The 19,537-nt window shown below is 41.7% G+C and overlaps 1 protein-coding gene across 1 annotated transcript in view; it reads right to left on the minus strand.

The window, feature by feature from the left end:
- NUP133 (nucleoporin 133) overlaps nucleotides 1–19,537 on the minus strand; it is a 71,617-nt gene that overhangs the window by 23,373 nt on the left and 28,707 nt on the right. The window contains exons 13-19 of the mRNA XM_010374032.1: nucleotides 15,725–15,888; nucleotides 14,084–14,178; nucleotides 8,699–8,923; nucleotides 4,383–4,505; nucleotides 3,155–3,254; nucleotides 2,353–2,604; nucleotides 1,269–1,402 (exon numbers count right to left, since the gene is read on the minus strand). Of these exons, the coding sequence (XP_010372334.1) occupies nucleotides 1,269–1,402; nucleotides 2,353–2,604; nucleotides 3,155–3,254; nucleotides 4,383–4,505; nucleotides 8,699–8,923; nucleotides 14,084–14,178; nucleotides 15,725–15,888 (1,093 nt within the window). The remainder of the gene's footprint in view (nucleotides 1–1,268; nucleotides 1,403–2,352; nucleotides 2,605–3,154; nucleotides 3,255–4,382; nucleotides 4,506–8,698; nucleotides 8,924–14,083; nucleotides 14,179–15,724; nucleotides 15,889–19,537) is intronic.

Below are 19,537 nucleotides of genomic sequence, written 5' to 3' on the forward strand. Positions count from 1 at the left end.
ATGTTTGCAATGTATCAAGTGAAAAAAGCAATTGACAAAACATGTTTGTCTATAATACATAGAGTGGAAAGACTGAAAATATAAACCAAATGTTTAAAAGGTTCTCTCCGTCTGGTGGCATTTTGAGTGATTTTTTATCTTTTGTGTTTATAGTGGTTTTCTAAATTTTATACAGTATCACTTTTACAGTAATAAAAAAATAAGCTTTTCACAGTAGTCAACTGACTAGACTGGCTTTAAGAAACAACTTTAAATTCACTTAAGATAGTGTCACAATGGAAACTTTTTTTTTTTAAAAGATAGGGTCTTGCTCTGTCACCTAGCTATAGTGTAGTGGCACAATCTTGGCTCACTGCCTTGACCTCCTGGGCTCAAATGATCCCCCCACCTTAGCCTCCTGAGTAGGTGTGGCCATGGGTGTGTGCTGGCATGTTTAAAAAAAAAATTTTTTTTTTTTTTTGTAAAGGCAGGGTCTCACTATGTTGCCCAGGCTGGCCTCAAACTCCTGGCCTCAAGTGATCCTACCGCCTTGACCTCTCAAAGTGCTGGGATTACAGCATAAGCCACTGAGGCTGGCTGGGAACTTTGTTTTTTAAACAGGAAGCATAATATCCCTCAAGGAAAATGAGAATGTGAGGTGTATGTAAAGCTAAGCTCTCTTAAAGTAGTGTTCTATGCTCCCAAATATCTTCTATCCAATTTTTAAGAACTTTATCAACATTCATGTACCTAAGTACTTTTATAACTAGAAAATATATAAACAGAAATGAAAGTTATAACATATTTTCCAAAGGTCAAAGAATCTTTCAGTAATATTTATATATAAAGAATTGTGTGGCCAGGCGATGGTTCAAACCTGTTATCCTAGCATTTCGGGAGGCTGAAGCAGGAGGATCGCTTGAGCCCAGGAGTTTGAGACCAGCCTGGACAACATAGTGAGATTTTGTCTCTACTAAAAAATAAACAAAATTAGCCAGGCATGGTAGCGAGCTCCTGTGGTCCCATCAACTGGAAGGCGGGAGGTGTGGGACAGGGTGAGGTGGGAGAAGTGATTGGACCCAGGAGGTTGAGGCTGTCGTGAGCTGTCATCTCGCTACTGCACAAAATTTACAAAGAAACACAACATACGAATTAGTATCTTCTCATCAGTTAACTACAAAAAGATCGTATCATATTCCAAAAGCCCCGATTACAGATTTGAAATGGCAAGGCCATTTCAAGAAAAGGCCACTAAAGGACTCAGTGGCCACACACCCAACACTCATCACCTGATCAGCAAACTGGGTCATGTAGCGCTGGAGTCGGCTCTGGTTGTCAGTCTGCTCACACATTTGTACCAAGATATCAAAGTCACAGTATTTCTCTGCTAGAGAAGCAGCCCACAGGTACTGGCCTAGTGTAACTGTGGAAATGAGAACAGATGGGAAAAAATCCTGTTAACAAAACTTAAAATCTGTAATAAAAAATATGACTTGAAATTTTATCTTTATTCCTATTATAAATCAAGAATGATTAATGGAATGGAAACCTTCCCACTTAACTGGCACTTAGTTTCACAATTCACATCAATTCCTTAAAGCTGCAAATTCAGGCCAGGTGTGGTGGCTCACACCTGCAATCCCAGCACTTTGGGAGGCTGAGGTGGATGGATCACCTGAGGCCCGGAGTTCAAGTCCTGCCAGGCCAACATTGTGAAACCCTGTCCCTACCAAAAATACAAAATTAGCCAGGTGTGGTGGCACACGCCTGTAATCCCAGCTACTTGGGAGGCTGAGGCAAGAGAATTGCTTGAACCCAGGAGGCAGTGGTTGCAGTGAGCTGAGATTATACCACTGCACTACAGCCTGGGCGAGAGAGTGATACTCTGCCTCAACAACAACAAAAAAGATGCAAATTCAGACCCTTGTTTCATCACTGCCTCCCCAAAATGCTATTCCCTTCCTTTGTGTAAGAGTAAAGCAAACTCTTCCCAATCCTAGCCTGGAGTATAATGTGTCCTTGGCTGAACAGCCATACTATTTATCGGTCCCCCTCAAGCAGCCCTCATTAGGCTCTACTTTGCAATCCAGTTACTCATGTAAAGGTCTGTGATGCTAAGCTCTTCAAGGGTAGTCTCCACATATTGTTTATTTATGTATTTATTAATCATCTTCAGTATCATCTATGGTTCTTATACCTAGATAGTACTGGGAAAAAAAGTTGAATACATGAGAACAGAAAGCTGTGCATATTTGCTTTAAGTTCTTTATTACAGCTGGATTAACATGACTACACTGAATATATTGCATTAACTATTCGACCCTTTCATCCATTCAGCAAATTTAAAACTCTTGCCAAGTATCATGAACTTACGAAGAGGAGATAAGAGATCTGATCTTTTCTGTAGGTATTCCATCTCCAGATTATCATATCTTTCCCGATTACTGGATTTATCCACCGACTTAAGCTGAGAAACATAACCATCCAGGAAGCAATCGATCAGAGCTACCAGTTGCTCGGTCACGATGTTTCGGAGGTTGCTGTCTGCCTGTGGATAAACCACCTTCAGGACAATCTCATGCTGGCGTATTATTACTGTTCGGATGCCCCCAGGACCACTCGTTGCTGTGAAATTACACAAAATAATATGGTTAAGTAAGGGTTCTAGTGACGGCTAAGGGAAAGACTAACTGCATAAAAATTATGCCTCTTCATCACTGCTAGAAAATTAAATCAAACAGGGATTCAGGTGATACCTGTCAATGCCCTGCTTGAACCCCATCTTCTCTAAAGAGATTTCCTCAGCAAAGCCAGGTAAACATGATTCTTCTTCCATCCAAATTCCTTTAATGCAACTTCACTACTCCACTTACTTTCTTGTATTAAATCAACACAAAATATAGTTCATACCTCCGAGGCCAGGACCTGCTTCTACGAATAACTATTTGAACTAAAACCTAATAAATGCAAAAGTACCAGTTAAATACATACATTATAGAGAGATCAATAAATAAGAGCAAGGGAAGAATAGTGATTTTGACAAGAGCTGCTCATTTTGGAGATGGCACTTTTTCATTTCAGTTACAAACCTACACTAGGGGAATAACACAACTTCTAAAAATGATGGGTCATTAGAAATATATTTTGAACAACCATTAATAAATCAGTATATTACCCGTCCATGGAACATATTCAGGTTCTTTTTCTAGTGATTCTTCTTTTCTATACAAAGAGTTTCTATTTTGGCGATAATGACTAGCAGCCTGCAGCATATCCTGGAAAAAAAATTAATGTGTTATCACACGCAAAAGGTGATGGATCACAGTATTTCTGAAGATAATTTAAGACATCAAAGTAAATTAGTAAGAAAAAATACTCAGGGGCCAGAAATGTTGGCTCACACCTGTAATCCCAGTGCTTTGGGAGGCTGAGGTAGGAGGATTGCTCCTAGCCTGACAACATAGTGAGAGCCCCTCTCTACAAAAAAATTTTAAAAATTACCTGGGCATTGTGGTGTGCACCTGCAGTCCCAGCTACTTGGGAGACTGAGGCAGAAGTATTGCTGGAGCCCAGGAAGTGGAGGCTGCAGTGAGCTATAATCAAGCCACTGCAAACCCAGCCTGGGCAACGGAGTGAGACCATGTCTCAAAAAAAATTAAAAAATGAAAAAAAAAAAAAAAAAAAGAAAAGAAAAGAAAATAAGAGAAAAAAGTCAGCACAGATCTGCATGATTACTTTTTGGTTCTTTCTGCTTCTAAAGTTTGTTTTACTCCATAATTTAACTTCAGGTTTTGGCAAACAATAGTTACCAAAGTAGGAAAATCATTACTATAAGTCCACTAGCTAAAATTAAATGCAACACTTTAGTCAATAGTAAAAGTGGCAAGGTTTTGAGTAATTAAAAAAATAGAAATGAGAAATATTTAGACAGTTACATTAACAATACGTTTGCAATCAGGCATGGTGTCTCAGGCATGTAATCCCAACACTCGTGGGGGCTGAGGCAGGAGGAACTTGTGAGCCCAAGAGTTCAAGGTTACAGTGAGCTACGATGGTGCCACTGCACTCTAGGTTGGGTGACAGTGAGACCTTCTCTCCGAAAAAAACCAACTAAAAAAACTGCAAAGATACAAACACATCTTCCCAAATGAAAGGTTTATTATTCTACCAAATAGAAACTCAGGATTATAGAAATTTATTAATAGGCACCAGGCTAACATTAAAAATATTCATTAGCTGATTAATAATAAGATGACTGACATTTTTCTAACTTTTTTTGGGATTAACAAATGTCTACAACCTTATAAATTATCGGCAATACAGAGTAGGAATATGGAAACCACTTCCTTGTCTATCCATGCTCTGGGCTTTGAAATGCTGAAACCTTTACTGTATTTTTGTACCTTGAGAATATTGTTCACATTGATCACCACTTCAGCCCATTCAATGGCATCCATAGGTGTATCCCTCAAGACTTGCTCCTCATGCTCCAGTAAGCACTCACAGATGGTATCTACTTGGGACACCTGAGAGAATACACAGAAGTCAACTACTTACAACAAAAATTATGGTGATGGGTAACAACTACCCAGTGAGTTGTACTCATTAAGCCATATCCTCAGACCTACAGACGGAAGAAAATTTATTGACAGTTGATGGTAAAAATAAATTCAAAAATCAAGAAAAGTCAGATCTCCTAACTTTTAAAAGTTAAGAGTGCCCAAGTAAGTCTTACAAACAGGCAAATTCTGGATTGTTACCAAGTAGATTTTTTTCTTTAAACAACGATATTATTTATTATAGCTACTCTGCTCCGGGCACCTTTAAATGGCACTAGGTTACAGATGACGTCACTTTACAACGTCATACCCCCAAACTAATGCACTACTAGACTAAAATAATGACCTCAAAACATCAACTTGCTAATTTCTTTCTTTGAGGAATTCCCCTTCTTCAGACATAACAGAAATGTTTGCAGAATAGAAGTAAGCAACATAAGAGAATAATGAACTAAATACATAACTTCTAATTCTTCCTTTGTCATTAATTAATACATGGAGGTAACAATGCAAAAATACCATCAGGCACTGAAACTCCTGTTTCAAGTTCAAGTCTGCATTTGAGCTTGCCCCCATTATTAGAGTTTGCATAGCAACGGACAGAGATAAGAGGAAAGAAAAATCAGATCAGCTGCCCTCAAGGACCTCACAAACTGGCTGAAGGAACAAGATACATAGTCACAGATAAAACATGACCCAAACAAAATCCCTCCCTTTTGCAAACCTTGTTCTTCCTTTTGCATTTCTGATGTCAGCCAAGGCATCCTAACAGCCCAGGCAAGAAATCTTCAGCACATTTAATTTGTAAGATTAAGCATAAGAATATTTTACATTGTTAACATGAAAAACACAATGAAAGCCTATATAATGGACGGGCGCGGTGGCTCACGCCCGCAATCTCAGCACTTTGGAGGTGGGCAGATAACGAGGTCAAGAGATCAGGACCATCCTGGCAAACACGGTGAAACCCTGTCTCCACTAAAAATGCAAAAATTAGCTGGGCATGGTGGCACACACCTGGAGTCCCAGCTACTCGGGAGGCCGAGGCAGGAGAATTGCTTGAACCCAGGTGGAGGTTGCAGTGAGCAGAGATTGTGCCACTGCACTCCAGCCTGGTGACAGAATGAGACTCTGTCTCAAAAAAAAAAAAAAAAAAAAAAAAAAGGAAAGCATAAAAGACAGAAAATAACATAAAAGCACATAAAATGCCAAAACACTTGTTAAATTATCTTATCATGTATATATTCAGTGATTTCAAATATTGCTCATATGCCGTGTCAACATAGTCTGTTTCTTAAGCAGTGAGCTCTGCTTTTCCAGAGCCCTGGGAGGTACAACGCCTTCCCAAACTGGAGACAGAGGCAAAGTGGAGAGTACACCCTCAGGCAGGCTCTGTATTGTTTTACTTTCTATCAGGGCTGCCAAGTCAAAATATCTTTCTATATGGCCCACCAATCAGAGATTGATTTTGGTTAACCAGCTCGTCCCAAAACACAAATACTCCTTAGAAAGGTACTTTGTCACCCCCAAGGGGAAGGACAGGTAAAAAGAAAAACTACTATACGTACATAGCTATTATATTTCTTTTCATGATGATTATGACAGGGGAGAAAACCTTTAGAACTACACCCCAGAGAAGCTGAAGACCAATGAACATCATGAGAAATGAAGATAAATAGTGACGTGAACAGTCCTAAACATTACCATTTTTCATATGGAACATTCTTTTGAGGAGCCAATCACATTTTTAGTTTTGCTGTATCATATTCCTAAAATACTATTCTATATTATGTATCCAACTGATAATTTCCAGACCCTTCTCTAATAATTCAGCTAACTGAAACATGTACATACACTGCATTGACAATTACACTTTGCCCTTTGATACAAATGCAGAATAATAAACCAGGCTCTTGCTCAGTTCTTACAAGCAGTCTGTCATTAATTTTTAAAAATTCATTGTCTTGCCGGGCGCGGTGGCTCAAGCCTGTAATCCCAGCACTTTGGGAGGCCGAGACGGGTGGATCACGAGGTCAGGAGATCGAGACCAGCCTGGCTAACACGGTGAAACCCCGTCTCTACTAAAAAATACAAAAAACTAGCCGGGCGAGGTGGCGGGCACCTGTAGTCCCAGCTACTCGGGAGGCTGAGGCAGGAGAATGGCGTAAACCTGGGAGGCGGAGCTTGCAGTGAGCTGAGATCCGGCCACTGCACTCCAGCCCGGGTGACAGAGCGAGACTCCGTCTCAAAAAAAAAAAAAAAAAAAAAATTCATTGTCTTATCATATAAAACTATGTATGAATAAAGACCAAAAAGGACACAAAAAAGACAACAATTTGATTTGTTAGATCATGAAACGTGAGGTGATTTTTCTCTCAGATTTCTGGCATACTCTCTAGATTAAAAACAAAACATAACAAAGCACTTTTCCTTCCATTCCCTAGGAACTAACCCAAACGTATAAAAACAAAGAATTCACACTAAACACATTTATGGAATCAACAGAAGACTGAACTTAGGTTATAGTACATCAAACTTAGGTTACAGTACATCAAACATTAAGAAAAAGAGACCTGTTGGCATAATAATGTGTTACATGCTAGAATACAGTTAGGCTATAGGAGGAAGGAAGCAAAATCTGAGACACCAAATAGAGTTTGAAGTTCCTCAAATGCATAAGGAATTCCAAATTTCACTGAGCCGAGGGAAGAGTTGGCACTGTTTCTAACACTAGATCATTCTGCAGTCTAAGACAATAGGTCTAAGTCCTGATGTCACACCTTTAAAGGGAGACAGTGAAGTCTACCCTGCTGCCTCAACAGGCTGTGAAGCTTCACAAAAGCGTGAGGACTGTGACACTATTTCCACAATGTCCAGCTGTCACTGGCTGACCAGCATCTTACCCATTTCTGTCTTTGAAGTTTGTAGCAGACTTTACTTTTTCTCTGAAAATAAATCTGATTTTACAAGTAAAGTGTAGCAACAGGATCCTAGGAGGTAGCTGAGGAGTTCAGTGAAGGGACTGTTTGCAAAGGTGTGGACAAGATTAAGGGGTCCAAAAGGGGATGGGGCAACACCCTAAGATGAGGCATTATCAACCTTGGGCCTGAAGAGGCAAGAGGAGGGGACAGCTACTGGAAATAAGAGAAAGCAGCTGGACAGGAGGCATGGTCCCTGACAGAAGTGCACAGCCAATATAAAGTGGGCACAGGCAAGGAAGAAAGCTGGGGGAACAACTACTCCAACTTCTGGCCTTCTGGCAGGGCCTCCCATTCATCTGACCTGGCAGAAGCAGGAGGGCAAGGGAGCCCACTCAGGAAGGTCACTTGGCTGTGGCAGAGTCAAGGGTAGATCTGCCTGGTCAACAGGGTGAAATAGGGTCTCTACTAAAAATAAAAAAATTAGCTGGGTGTGGTGGCACAGGCCTATAGTCCCAGCTACTTGAGAGGCTGAGGCAGGAGAATTGCTTGAAGCCGGGAGGCACAGGTTGCAGTGAGCCGACATTGCACCATTGCACTCCAGCCTGGCAACAGAGCGAGACTCAGTCTCAAAAAAAAAAAACAAAACAAAACAGTAGATCGAGAGACAAAGTAAGGAGAAGATCAGGATGGATGCAGTGGCTCACGCCTGTAATCCCATACTTTGGGAGGCTGAAGGGGTGGATAACCTGAGGTCAGAGTTCAATATCAGCCTGACCAACATGGCGAAACCCCACCTCTACTAAAAATATGAAAATTAGCCAGGCGTGGTGGCTGGCACCTGTAATCCCAGCTACTTGGGAGGCTGAGGTAGGAGAATCGCTGGAACCCCGGAGGCGGAGGTACCTGGGCAACCGAGTGAGACTCCATCTCAAAAAAAAAAAAAAAAAAAAAGGAGAAGATCAGCACGCAAAGCAAATAGGCACCTGGAGATAGTTACTAAGGGGGAAAAAAGTCAACAGGGAGCACTTCTCAGTCAACTTTGCAAGCTCTTCTTTATAGGTAACTGATAAATGATACTTCTGAGTGATACTGATACGCTAACCAGAAAATCTGGGGCCCAATTTAACATTTCAGTGAGATCTTTTGTGATTTAACTTGTCCTCACCCTCTTTCCTGCCTAGGGCATGATCACTAAATGGCATAGTTTTACACAGCCACATGAAAGAGGACTCATCTTACCTCCCTGAAAAAGACATCTGCAGGAGTCAGGTTGGATGGGATTTCATACTCCCTCTTGTTCAAAGCAATCAATATGGCCGTGTTGACGAGATCAGAAAGCCGGGAGTGGTGGTTCTTGAGAACAATGGTGGCTGACAGCTTTTCGGCATGCTCACAGAGCAACAGTCGAGTGGCCATTGGTGTCCCTCTAACTGGAAAACTGCCTAGACGTCCAAATAAGCCAACCTTGCAAAAAGGCAAACATATATTCTTAGAAAGCAATTATGGTAACATACAAAATACCATAGCTGTATTTTCCCCAGAAGCACCCTGGGCAGTCAATGGCCCCAGCTCTCCCCCAGCAAGTCCCTCCAGCTGTCTCTTGTTTTAGCTGTTTCTAACACACAGGCACACTTCAGCCAGGCCAGTAACACCCACAAGGAAGTGCAGATATTCCTGTTCTAAGAGCAGGGTCACTCCAGGGCTTCTGTCCACTACTATTGTCTCTACATATCATGTTTCCCAAATTATTGTTTATGGTTATCAAAACAGTCACACTGCTCTTTTCGCCTTTTTTGAGACAGGGTTTTGCTCTGTTGCCCAGGCTGGAGTGCAATGGTACAATCACAATCACAGGTCACCCTAACCTTGAACCCTCAACTCAAGCCATCTTCCACCTCAGCCTCCCAAGCAGCACACCACCACAACAGGATAATTTTTAAATTTTATTTTTGTAGAGATGGGGGTCTCTACAAGGCTGATCTTGAACTCCTGGCCACAAGTGAGCCTCCTGACTTGGTCTCTCAGAATTACAGGTGTGAACCACTGCACCTAGCCTCACACTGCCCTTCGCTAGCTATATCAATTAACTCCCCTAGATTCCAGACTTTCGGGAATCAGAAACTCAGCAACCTCCACCTTCAAGGATTGATTCCATACCCCTAACGCTGCCGGGAGGGTGAAGATGTCTTTAACCCTTTGCATCTCCTACTGAGTTGCTTGGTGCCCATCTGTGCTGTGTTATGATCTTCTAGGGGTTTTCCCAAACTTTCTCATTGCATACGACATTACAATACCTGAACTCGGAAGAAGCCAAAAGACAGGCATAAATAATGAATACTTTTTCACACTTTAAGTATAATTCTCTTTCGTTAATAAGTGATCTGATTTTCTTATCCTTCATTTTCTGCATGCTCTTGCAGTATTTACATGCTAGGAGATATCTTTTTTATAATACAAAAGGGGTCACACTATATATATTGTTCTGTACTTTGTTTTATTTGATAGTATCGTATTTTTTAAAACACATTTAGATATTCTTCATTATTTTTAATGACTGTGGAATACTTCACTGAATCCTAATGTATTCAACCTGTTCACCTTATTATTTTAAAATAAAAGTTACATGGTCTTTCCTGACTTGAATTTACTTCCTGGTTCCCTCAAAAATATTTTATGTGTAGTTGGCCAGGCGTGGTGGCTCACAACTGTAATCCCAGTACTTTGGGAGGCCAAGGCAGGCGGATCACGAGTTCAGGACATCGAGACCATCCTGGCTGACACAGTGAAAATAAAAATACTCGGGAGGCTGAGGTAGGAGCCTCTACTAAAAATAAAAAAAAAAATTAGCCAGGCGTGGTGGCGGGTACCTGTTGTCCCAGCTACTCTGGAAGCTGAGGCAGGAAAATGGCATGAACCCAGGAGACGGAGCTTGCAGTGAGCAGAGACTGCGCCACCGCACTCCAGCCTGGGTGACAGAGAAGACTCCGTCTCAAAAAAAAAAAAAAAAAAAAAAAAAAAAAAAAAAATTTTAGGTGTAGTTTTCACTCAAGGTTATCCCAATTGCCTGCTCTACTTTGCTTTGATTGTGGCACTGACAGGGAAGCAACAGTTCTAGATTAAAACTACTCTAGGCCAGGCATGGTGGCTCACACCTGTAATCCCAGCACTTGGTGGGAGGCAGAAGCAGGCGATCACCTGAGTAATGTGGTAAAACCCCGTCTCTACAGAAAATACAAAAATTAGCTGACTTCGTGGCACATGCCTGTAGTCCCAGCTACTTGGGAGGCTGAGATGGGAAGATTAGCTAAGCCCAGGCAGGCTGTACCTACAGTGAGCTATGATCATGCCACTGACTCTAGCCCGGGTGACAAGAGTGAGACCCTGTCTCAAAAAAATTAAAAAACTAAAAAAAAAAAAAAAAAAAAAAAAATCATTCTAGTCACATAGTGAATATGATCAGATTACCTCCCTGCTTCTGTATTGTATGGAGATACAATGTATGAACACAGAGGCTTCCCTCAACATCAGAAAACTAGAGGCAAGGGTACTGTTCTGAGGCACTGGTGCTACTTCCACTCCCTTCAGAATGAGGATATGGCCCCGCAGATGCCAAGTTTGGCTCAAGGAGAAAAGGAATATTTCTCTATATTCAGAAGTATTCCCTAGGGCTGGGTGCAGTGGCTCAGGCTTATAATCCCAGCACTTTAGGAAGCTTAGGCAAGAGGAGCACTTGAGGCCAGGAATTTGAGACAAGCCTGGGCAACATTATGAGACCCTGTCTCTACAGAAAATAAAAAAATTAGCCGGGTGTGCTAGTGAGTGCCTGTGGTCCCAGCTATTGGGGAGGCAGAAGTGGGAAGATTGCTTGAGCCCAGGTGGTTGAGTCTGCAATGAGCTATGATCGTGCCACTGCACTCCACCTTGGGCAATAGAGACCCTGTATCCAAAAAAAACTTTCCTTAGAAGTATCCAGTTATGCTTTTTCCTGATTATTATTATTATTTATTATTATTTTTTTGAGATGGAGTCTCGCTCTGTCGCCCAGGCTGGAGTGCGGTGGCGCGATCTCGGCTCACTGCAACCTCTGCCTCCTGCGTTCACGCCATTCTTCCGCCTCAGCCTCCCAAGTAGCTGGGAATACAGGCGCCCGCCATCACGCCTCGCTAACTTTTTTTTTTTTATGTTTTTAGTAGAGAAGGAGTTTCACCATGTTAGCCAGGATGGTTTGACCTTGTGATCTGCTCACCTCAGCCTCCCGAAGTGCTGGGATTACAGGTGTGAGCCACAGCGCCCGGCTTTCCTGATTATTAACATAAATTCTTCCTGATTAGTAAAATGAGCTCTAAATAGTAAAGGAAATAGAAACATAAAAGGCATGGCTGGAATGGGGTTTTCAGAACTAGCTACAGATTGCCTTGGGACAGATACTGCTACCAGCAGCCGTGGGACTTTGTCAGGGTTCTCTGGAACCCAGGAAGGCTGAGCCGTGAGTGCTCATGCCCTCATGGCTTTTGGGCCTCTGATACATCCATGCTCTGAGTGTGCCAAATCAGGTCAGGGCAAGTTCCTCCTGGCCCAATATGCACATCCTCTTCCAATGAGAATGACTTTGCCACTCTTCCCATCAAGAGGTACAATCACACTGGGCACAGTGGCTCACACCTGTAATCTCAGCACTTTGGAAGGCAGAGGCAGGCGGATCACTTGAGCTTAGGAGTTCAAGACCAGCCTGAGCAACATGGCAAAACCTCTTCTCTACAAAAAATACAAAAATTTAGCCAGGTTCAGCACCATGCGCCTGTAGTCCCAGCTACTGGGGAGTCTGAGGCAGGAGAATCACTTGAGCCCAGGAGGCAAAAGTGGCAGTGAGCTGAGATTGCACCACTGCACTCCAGCCTGGGCGGTGGGAGTGAAACCCTGTCACACACATGCAAAAAAAGAGGTATAATCAATTATTTAATCTTTCATCCCTGCTGAGCTTGTGACTTGCTTTGACCAATGTCACTTTACTGTAAGTAACATTATGTGACATCTGAGATGAGCCCTTAAGAAGCTTACAGCTTCTATGTTCATCCACTGAGACTATAGCAAGCCAGTCCAGCTCGGAGCAGGATGAGCAACTAAATGGAGGAGAACCACATAGCCTTTGCTGACAGTTAAACCAACTGTCAGAAAGCGGGAAGAGGCATGCAGACTCTCCAGCTCAGTGCATCCTAAATGGAGTTCGAGTGATTCCAGGTGAAACCAACAGAAGAACTGCCTGACTAACCCACAGAATTGTTTTAAGCCACCGTGTTTTGGGGTGGTTTATAAGGCAGTAATAGTTAACTGATACACCTGGCTAATTAAACGACCATATCGGGAGAAAATGTGTTTTTTCCTCATTAATCCATATCCCACCTAAAATACCAACAAAAAAAGAGAGAGACTAAATGAATGATTGGAGTTTTCTTGCCAAGGCGATACAAGAGTAGACAGGAGACAAACCATGCACAAAATTGAAAAAGAATGTGGGATTAGGAACAATCAGTCATTTCTGAAATTATCTAGTGCTGCACTGTCCATTAAGGTAGCCACTGCCCATGGTGGCTGTTTAAATAAGTTAAAATTCAGTTCAGTTGCTAGTCACATTTCAACTGTTCAGGTTACACGTGGCCAGCAGCTGTCCCACTAGACGTCACACTAGGAGAACATTCCTATGATCACAGAAAGCACTGGATTGGACAGCACTCACTAGAATCTCCTTAACATAAAAAATTAGCCAGGTGTAGTAGTGAGTAGGCACTACTGAGTTTGAAAAACAATCAGGGAAGAGACTGGTAGCTCATGCCTGTAAACCTCAGCACCTTGGGAGGCTGAAGTGCAGGGACTGCTTGAGCCCAGGAGTTCCAAACCAGCCTGGGCAACGTAGTAAGACGCTGTCTCTACAAAAATTAAAAAAAAAAAATTATATGGGCATGGTGGCACAGACCTGTAGTCCCAGCTACCCAGGAGGCTCTGAGAGGATTGCTCGAGCCTAGGAGGTCAAGGCTGCAGTGAGCCAAGACTGTGCCACTACACTCCAGACTGGGCGACAGAGTGCCCTGTCTCAAAAAAGAAACAAACAAAACCCAAAACAGGTTGAAATTCATTCATTTGGCTATGTAATATGTCTGCAAGTCACTTTTAACGATGAGGCAAGAATGGGTGAATTCATGTAACAATTCTGTCCAGTAGCAAAAACATTTTCTAATTAAGGCACAATATATATGAGGATAACCTTTACACAAAAAAGAAAAGGAATACTTTGAATGAGGATTTGATTCTAATGGCACCTCAAAACTAAAAGTCATATGTAAAAATCTGTCAAATACAAAATCGACTCATGAAAACTTTTTCCACAAATGCACACAGGAAATCTGAATGAAGTCCTGCTTCTTATACCTGGATTAACAGGTTTGTACCCAAGCCCAGGAATTATGGACTTTTAAATCAGCACAGAAAATGGAAAACACTAGTCATGCCCCACCCAATGAAACACCTCAAAATAGAGAGAAGGGACTTCCCACTGTGTTGGAGAGACTGACAAAGGCAGAGCAGACAGACATCCTGGTCTGCCCTGTGCCTAGCACCCCAGGCTCTTACTTGATGAATGAAGTCCATAAGGAAAGAGTGAGCTTTCATTTTGTCTTCCAGCTGGTGAAGGATAATCAGTGACGTATTGCTGAACCCAGGTGCTTCTGTTAAAACATAGTGATAAAACTTAAACATAGAACATAGTGGTTTTACAACTCTGCTATTTTAATATTAGTGGACAACTGCTATTAAAATAAAAAGCTAAGGCCAGGCGTGGTGGCTCACACCTGTAATCCCAGCACTTTGGAAGGCCGAGGCGGGCAGATCACGAAGTCAAGAGATCAAGACCATCCTGGCAAACATGGTGAAACCCTGTCTCTACTAAAAATGCAAAAATTAGCTGAGCATGGTGGCATGCGCCTGTAGTCCCAGCTACTCGGGAGACTGAGGCAGGAGAATCGCTTGAACCTAGGAGGCAAAAGTTGCAGTGAGCCAAGATTGCGCCACTGCACTCCAGCCTGGCGACACAGCAAGACTCTGTCTCAAAAAAGAAAAGGAAAAAAAAAAGAAGTTAAGAAAGTCTATACAAAAGAAAAATATCGACCTTATAATATAATTATTTATAACATTACTCAGGAGTTTTAAAAATTTAGGAGAAAATTCTGGAGGTTTGATATAATTCATACTGTATTTATTCAAAAGGCAAAATATGTTATTTTTAGTTTAATCATTTATAACAATTTAAGCTTGACAGCACCAACAAAAACAGTCAAAGAAAGGAGATGAACTCTGATGTTTTCTTCCTAAATCTCTAATGCAGTTTAGTGAACTTGCTAAGAAGTAGGATAATTAGGGAGAGAAATATGTTTGAGACAGTTCCCTGGCACCTGGGGACCCCAGAGTTCCCCTCAAGTTGCTGAAGTGGAAGTAAGTGTAAGAGGGGCAGTCACCTGGGATAGGCAGCAAGACATGTCTCGCCTACTTCTACATATTGACATTTGATCACTGCTGCTCTTAGGGGAATGGACCATTTCTATTAGTCAAATATACTGATTATGCCAAAATTATTTAATTTGGGGGTAAGTAGGCTGGGCATGGTGGCTCACACCTGTAATCTCAGCACTTTGGGAGGTCAAAGTTGGTGGACCACCTGAGGTCAGGACTTCGAGCAGCCCAGGCAACATGGTGAAATCACATCTCTACTAAAAATACAAAAATCAGCCAGGCGTGGTGGTGCACACCTGTAATCTCAGTTACTCGGGAGGTTGAGGTGGGAGGATCACTTGAACCCAGGAGGTGGAGGTTGCAGTCTGGGCAACAGAGTAAGAGAGACTCTGTCTCAAAAAAAACAAAACAAAACAAAAACAAAACCAAAAACAAACTGGGGGGCAGTTAAGTGCCAACTGTCTACCTATGCTACCAATTTTGTTTTCGAAATAAAAGCCAGGAAAGCTAAGTAAAGCTAATTAATCTGCCTCAGATAGAATAATTAGGATTTGTCCCAATGTTCCTTTAGTTTCTTATTCTGTTATTTAGACCTGTTCTGTGCCTTTTTCAAAACATACTATAAGGAAGGTTATAATATTTTAAAAAATATTGAATTAGTATTAAATTGTTTGAGAAGCTAAAAAACACGCTTTAAGAGATGCCTCTAATACAGAAACCAGAGTATGTTCAAAACACACCATTCCATAATTGAAACGTTCTTACCCTCAGGGACAGACTCAGCCCACCGTGGGTCAGACGCTGGGTAGTCATCCATCAGGTCTACACTGATTTGGGTAACTGCCCTGTCTAGTTCGGAATCAGAATCCAAATCAGAGTGAGAGGAAAAGAGCTCATCAACCACCATTTGAGCATGACCTAAATCTTTTCTGAAATAAAATCAGAAACCACAAGTATTAAGGAAGGCAAAATATTTTCAAAAGTCACCAAGAAAAAAAATTCATTGTGGAGTACTATTCAGCCAAAAAAAAAAAAAAAAAAGAATGAGATCCTGTCATTTGCAACAGTATGGATGGAACTGGAGGACATGTTAAGTGAAATAAGTCAGGCACAGAAAGGCATGTAACCAACTTTACATGTTCTTACTCGTGGGAGCTAAAAACTAAAACAACTGAACTCATGGAGATAGACAGCAGAGTGATGGTTACCAGAGCGTAGGAAGGGTAGGAAGAGAAGTGGCAGTGGCGGGCAGTGGAAATGGCTAATGGGTAAAACAATATAGACAGAATGAAGAAGAGCTAGTATCTGACAGCACAACAGGCTGACTACAGTCAACAATTTATTGTACTGTAACTAAGAGCATAATTAGAATGTTCATAACACACAAAAAAGATGAATGCTTGAGGTGATGGATATCCCATTTACCCTGATGTGATTATTACACATTGTATGCCCGTATGAAAATATCTCAGGTACCCCACAAACGTATATATCTACTATGTACCCATAAAAATTAAAAAAAAAAAAATTTAAAGTTAATTGTGAAGTTAAATGTAACCTAAAAACCATTTATAGGTTTTGGCTCAAAGTTACTTTTAATAAAATTTATTTAATTAAAAGGGAGAAAACTATTATCCATTCATTAATTCAATAAATACACATGGAATACTTACAACATGCTAGGCTCTGGACACAGAAAGATAAAAAGACGTAAAAAATAGTCCAGGCAATTGAACAAGCAATGACACAGGTGATAAAAACTGATAGAGATGGGGAAAACTTCCTAACTGGTAAAGAGGAGGTCATGGAAGGCTGGGGAGAATTGGGACAGGGGTATATAGCTACACACAGAACATACATCCACATTCGTCAGCAAGTAAGCCTCTATCTCAGGAGAGAACTGAGCCTACAGGAGAGGCTGAGATCACCCAGGGAGCAAGAGTTTGGAAAAAAGCTTGCAGGATAACCAGTTAAAGGAAGGGCAAGCCCATAAAAAGCAGCAGACTCTTCTAACTTAGAGAGGTTAGGGGACAACCAGGGTGTCCATGAACCCACCAGGGGATTAACCATGGCACATCTGAAGAACTGAGGGATACTGAGAAGGGATGAATCACAAAATTAGAGGACACAGTCTTGTAAACCATGTTATGGGGTTTGAACCTAATACCAAGGACGATGGACAGGCACTGTAAAGGAGTGTCACAGTCTGTTCCAGTGTCCCAAAAGATTGCTCTATCATATGGAGAGGGGATCAGATGTCAGATCAGACAAGAGAAAAATCCAGTTAGGAGGTTACTGCAGAAAGGAAAAGACAGGAAAGAGAAAAATACAGTTAGAAGGTTACTGCTGAATCGGAGGTACAGTAGCCCCCTCTTATCCATGGTTTCACTTCCCACAGTCACAGTTACCTGAAGTCAACTGCAGTCTGAAAACAGAGGACAGAGACAGAAAGAGAAGGAGAGACCGACCACATTCACATATTTTTATTACAGTACAGCATCTCTCAGTATACATAGGGGAATGGTTACAGGACCCCCAACATACACCAGAATCCACCCATATTCAAGTCCTGCAGCTGGCTGTGTGGAGCTCCAGTGTACAAAAAGGTGGCCCTCTGTATAGGTAAGTGAATTTCTGATCTGCTTTTGGATGAAAACATGCTGTGAATTTTTGATCTGCATTTGGTTGAAAACAGCCTGCATATTATGTAGACACACGCAGTTCAAAGGTCAATTGTATATTGTTATTGTTGTTTTATTACTATTGTTCTTAATCTCTTAGGGTGCCTAATTTATAAATTAAACATTATAGGTATGTATAGGAAAAACATAGTATATATATGATTCAGTACTATATGCAGTTTCAGGTTTCCACTGGGGGTCTTAAGACATATCTCCCTGTGAGTAAGGGGGAATGCCTGTATAAGGATGACTCCTCTGTTGTTGCTTTGAACTGAAGAGACAGTAGTGCCTGTCACTGGAGCAGGAGGTAGGGATGGAAGAATAACCTTTGGAGAAGATAAGCTCAGTTTTGGATACATTGAAATGCAGATGCCTGTGAAATATATACTGCTGCTGGACACTCCATTTTCATATAATGGCCCAGCTCATGGTACATCTGTTTCTTCAGCAAATGAAGCCATGGAGGAGAAAAGATCACCAAGGGAGTAGAGAGAGGTGGAATGTGGTCGACAATAGCGAATGTAGACAACCTTTCAGGTGGTTTAGCCATTAACGGGAACAAACAGATAACGTGGTAGCTCAAAGGATGCAAAGTCAAAGACTGTTCTTTTTACAAATGGCAGACTACATATGATTAATTGCTGATGAGAAGGAGCCAGCACGAGAAAGGTCAAAAGACAGAGGAGAGGGAGAACTGAAAGGATGTAGTCTTAAGTGAAGCAGGAGAGAGTGGCCTTCAAAACAAAGAGCAGTCTCTGATAGGAAGAAGAGCACACCTTCCTACTTTATTGGGAGGGAAAGAGGAAGAGGATTTGGGATCCAGATACATTCATAGCTAGTAAGCTAGGAGGTACAGGGAGCTCTTATCAAGGGCTTCTGTGATTTCTGTGAAGTATGAAGTTAAGTCCTCTGCTAAGTCTGAGGGAAGTGGGAGGAGATTGGAAAAGGGCTGTCATGGTCCCTTGGTAGAACAGGAGACACAGCTGACTGGAGAAACGCAGAAAAACTCTTGAAAAAATGAAAGACCAGGGTGAAGCTGGTGACCCAGTCATGCTACAGATTATGGAAATACAAAGGTGACTATGGCAAGATTTAATAAAAAATTACAGAAAAAGTTCCCCAAAACTCTCATGAACAAAAGATTTTGTATTTTTTGGGCTAAGTAAAATGAAAACTGAAATAACACAAAAATTAATTTCAAAGAAATAATGCTATAAAAACAGTAATACTATCTTAGCAAAAAATTAAACAGATAATAACACTTAAAAGTGTTATCTACCAATTGTGACCCCAGGGACCATCTGGCAATGTCTGACGATAACTTTGGTCATCACAAGTTGGGGGGAAGGGTGCTAATGGCATCTAGCAGGAAACAGCTGGTGATGCTGTTAAACAGCCTACATTGTACCGCTGGAGTGCAGTGGCGGGATCTGGGCTCACTGCAATCTCCACCTCCTGGGTTTAAGCGATTCTCCTGCCTCAGCCTCCCGAGTAGCTGAGATTACAGGCATGTGCCACCACACCCAGCTAATTTTTTTTTTTTTTTTTTTTTTTTTAAGTAGAGACAAGGTTTCACCATGTTGGTCAGGCTGGTCTCAAAGTCCTGACCTCAAATGATCTGCCTGCCTTGGCCTCCCAAAGTACTGGGATTACAGGTGTGAACCACCAAGTCTGGCCTCAAATGTTAATGTTAATGGGGTGGAGAAATCCTGCTTTAAAGGCACCACAATTCTGTTTGTAAGGAGTCTACATCTTTAAGAGAGCTAGCTGACACTCCCCCAGAAATCATCCCTTGTTAAGTCCACAGTACTTCACCCATGCTGGGTAGGATAAGTTCAGCACAGCTGTGCTACAGGGCCCATGACACTGTTCCTGAGGCTACTGCTTGCTCAGAACT

The sequence above is a fragment of the Rhinopithecus roxellana genome, chromosome 8, assembly GCF_007565055.1.
Source record: "Rhinopithecus roxellana isolate Shanxi Qingling chromosome 8, ASM756505v1, whole genome shotgun sequence".
NCBI classification, from domain to species: domain Eukaryota; kingdom Metazoa; phylum Chordata; class Mammalia; order Primates; family Cercopithecidae; genus Rhinopithecus; species Rhinopithecus roxellana.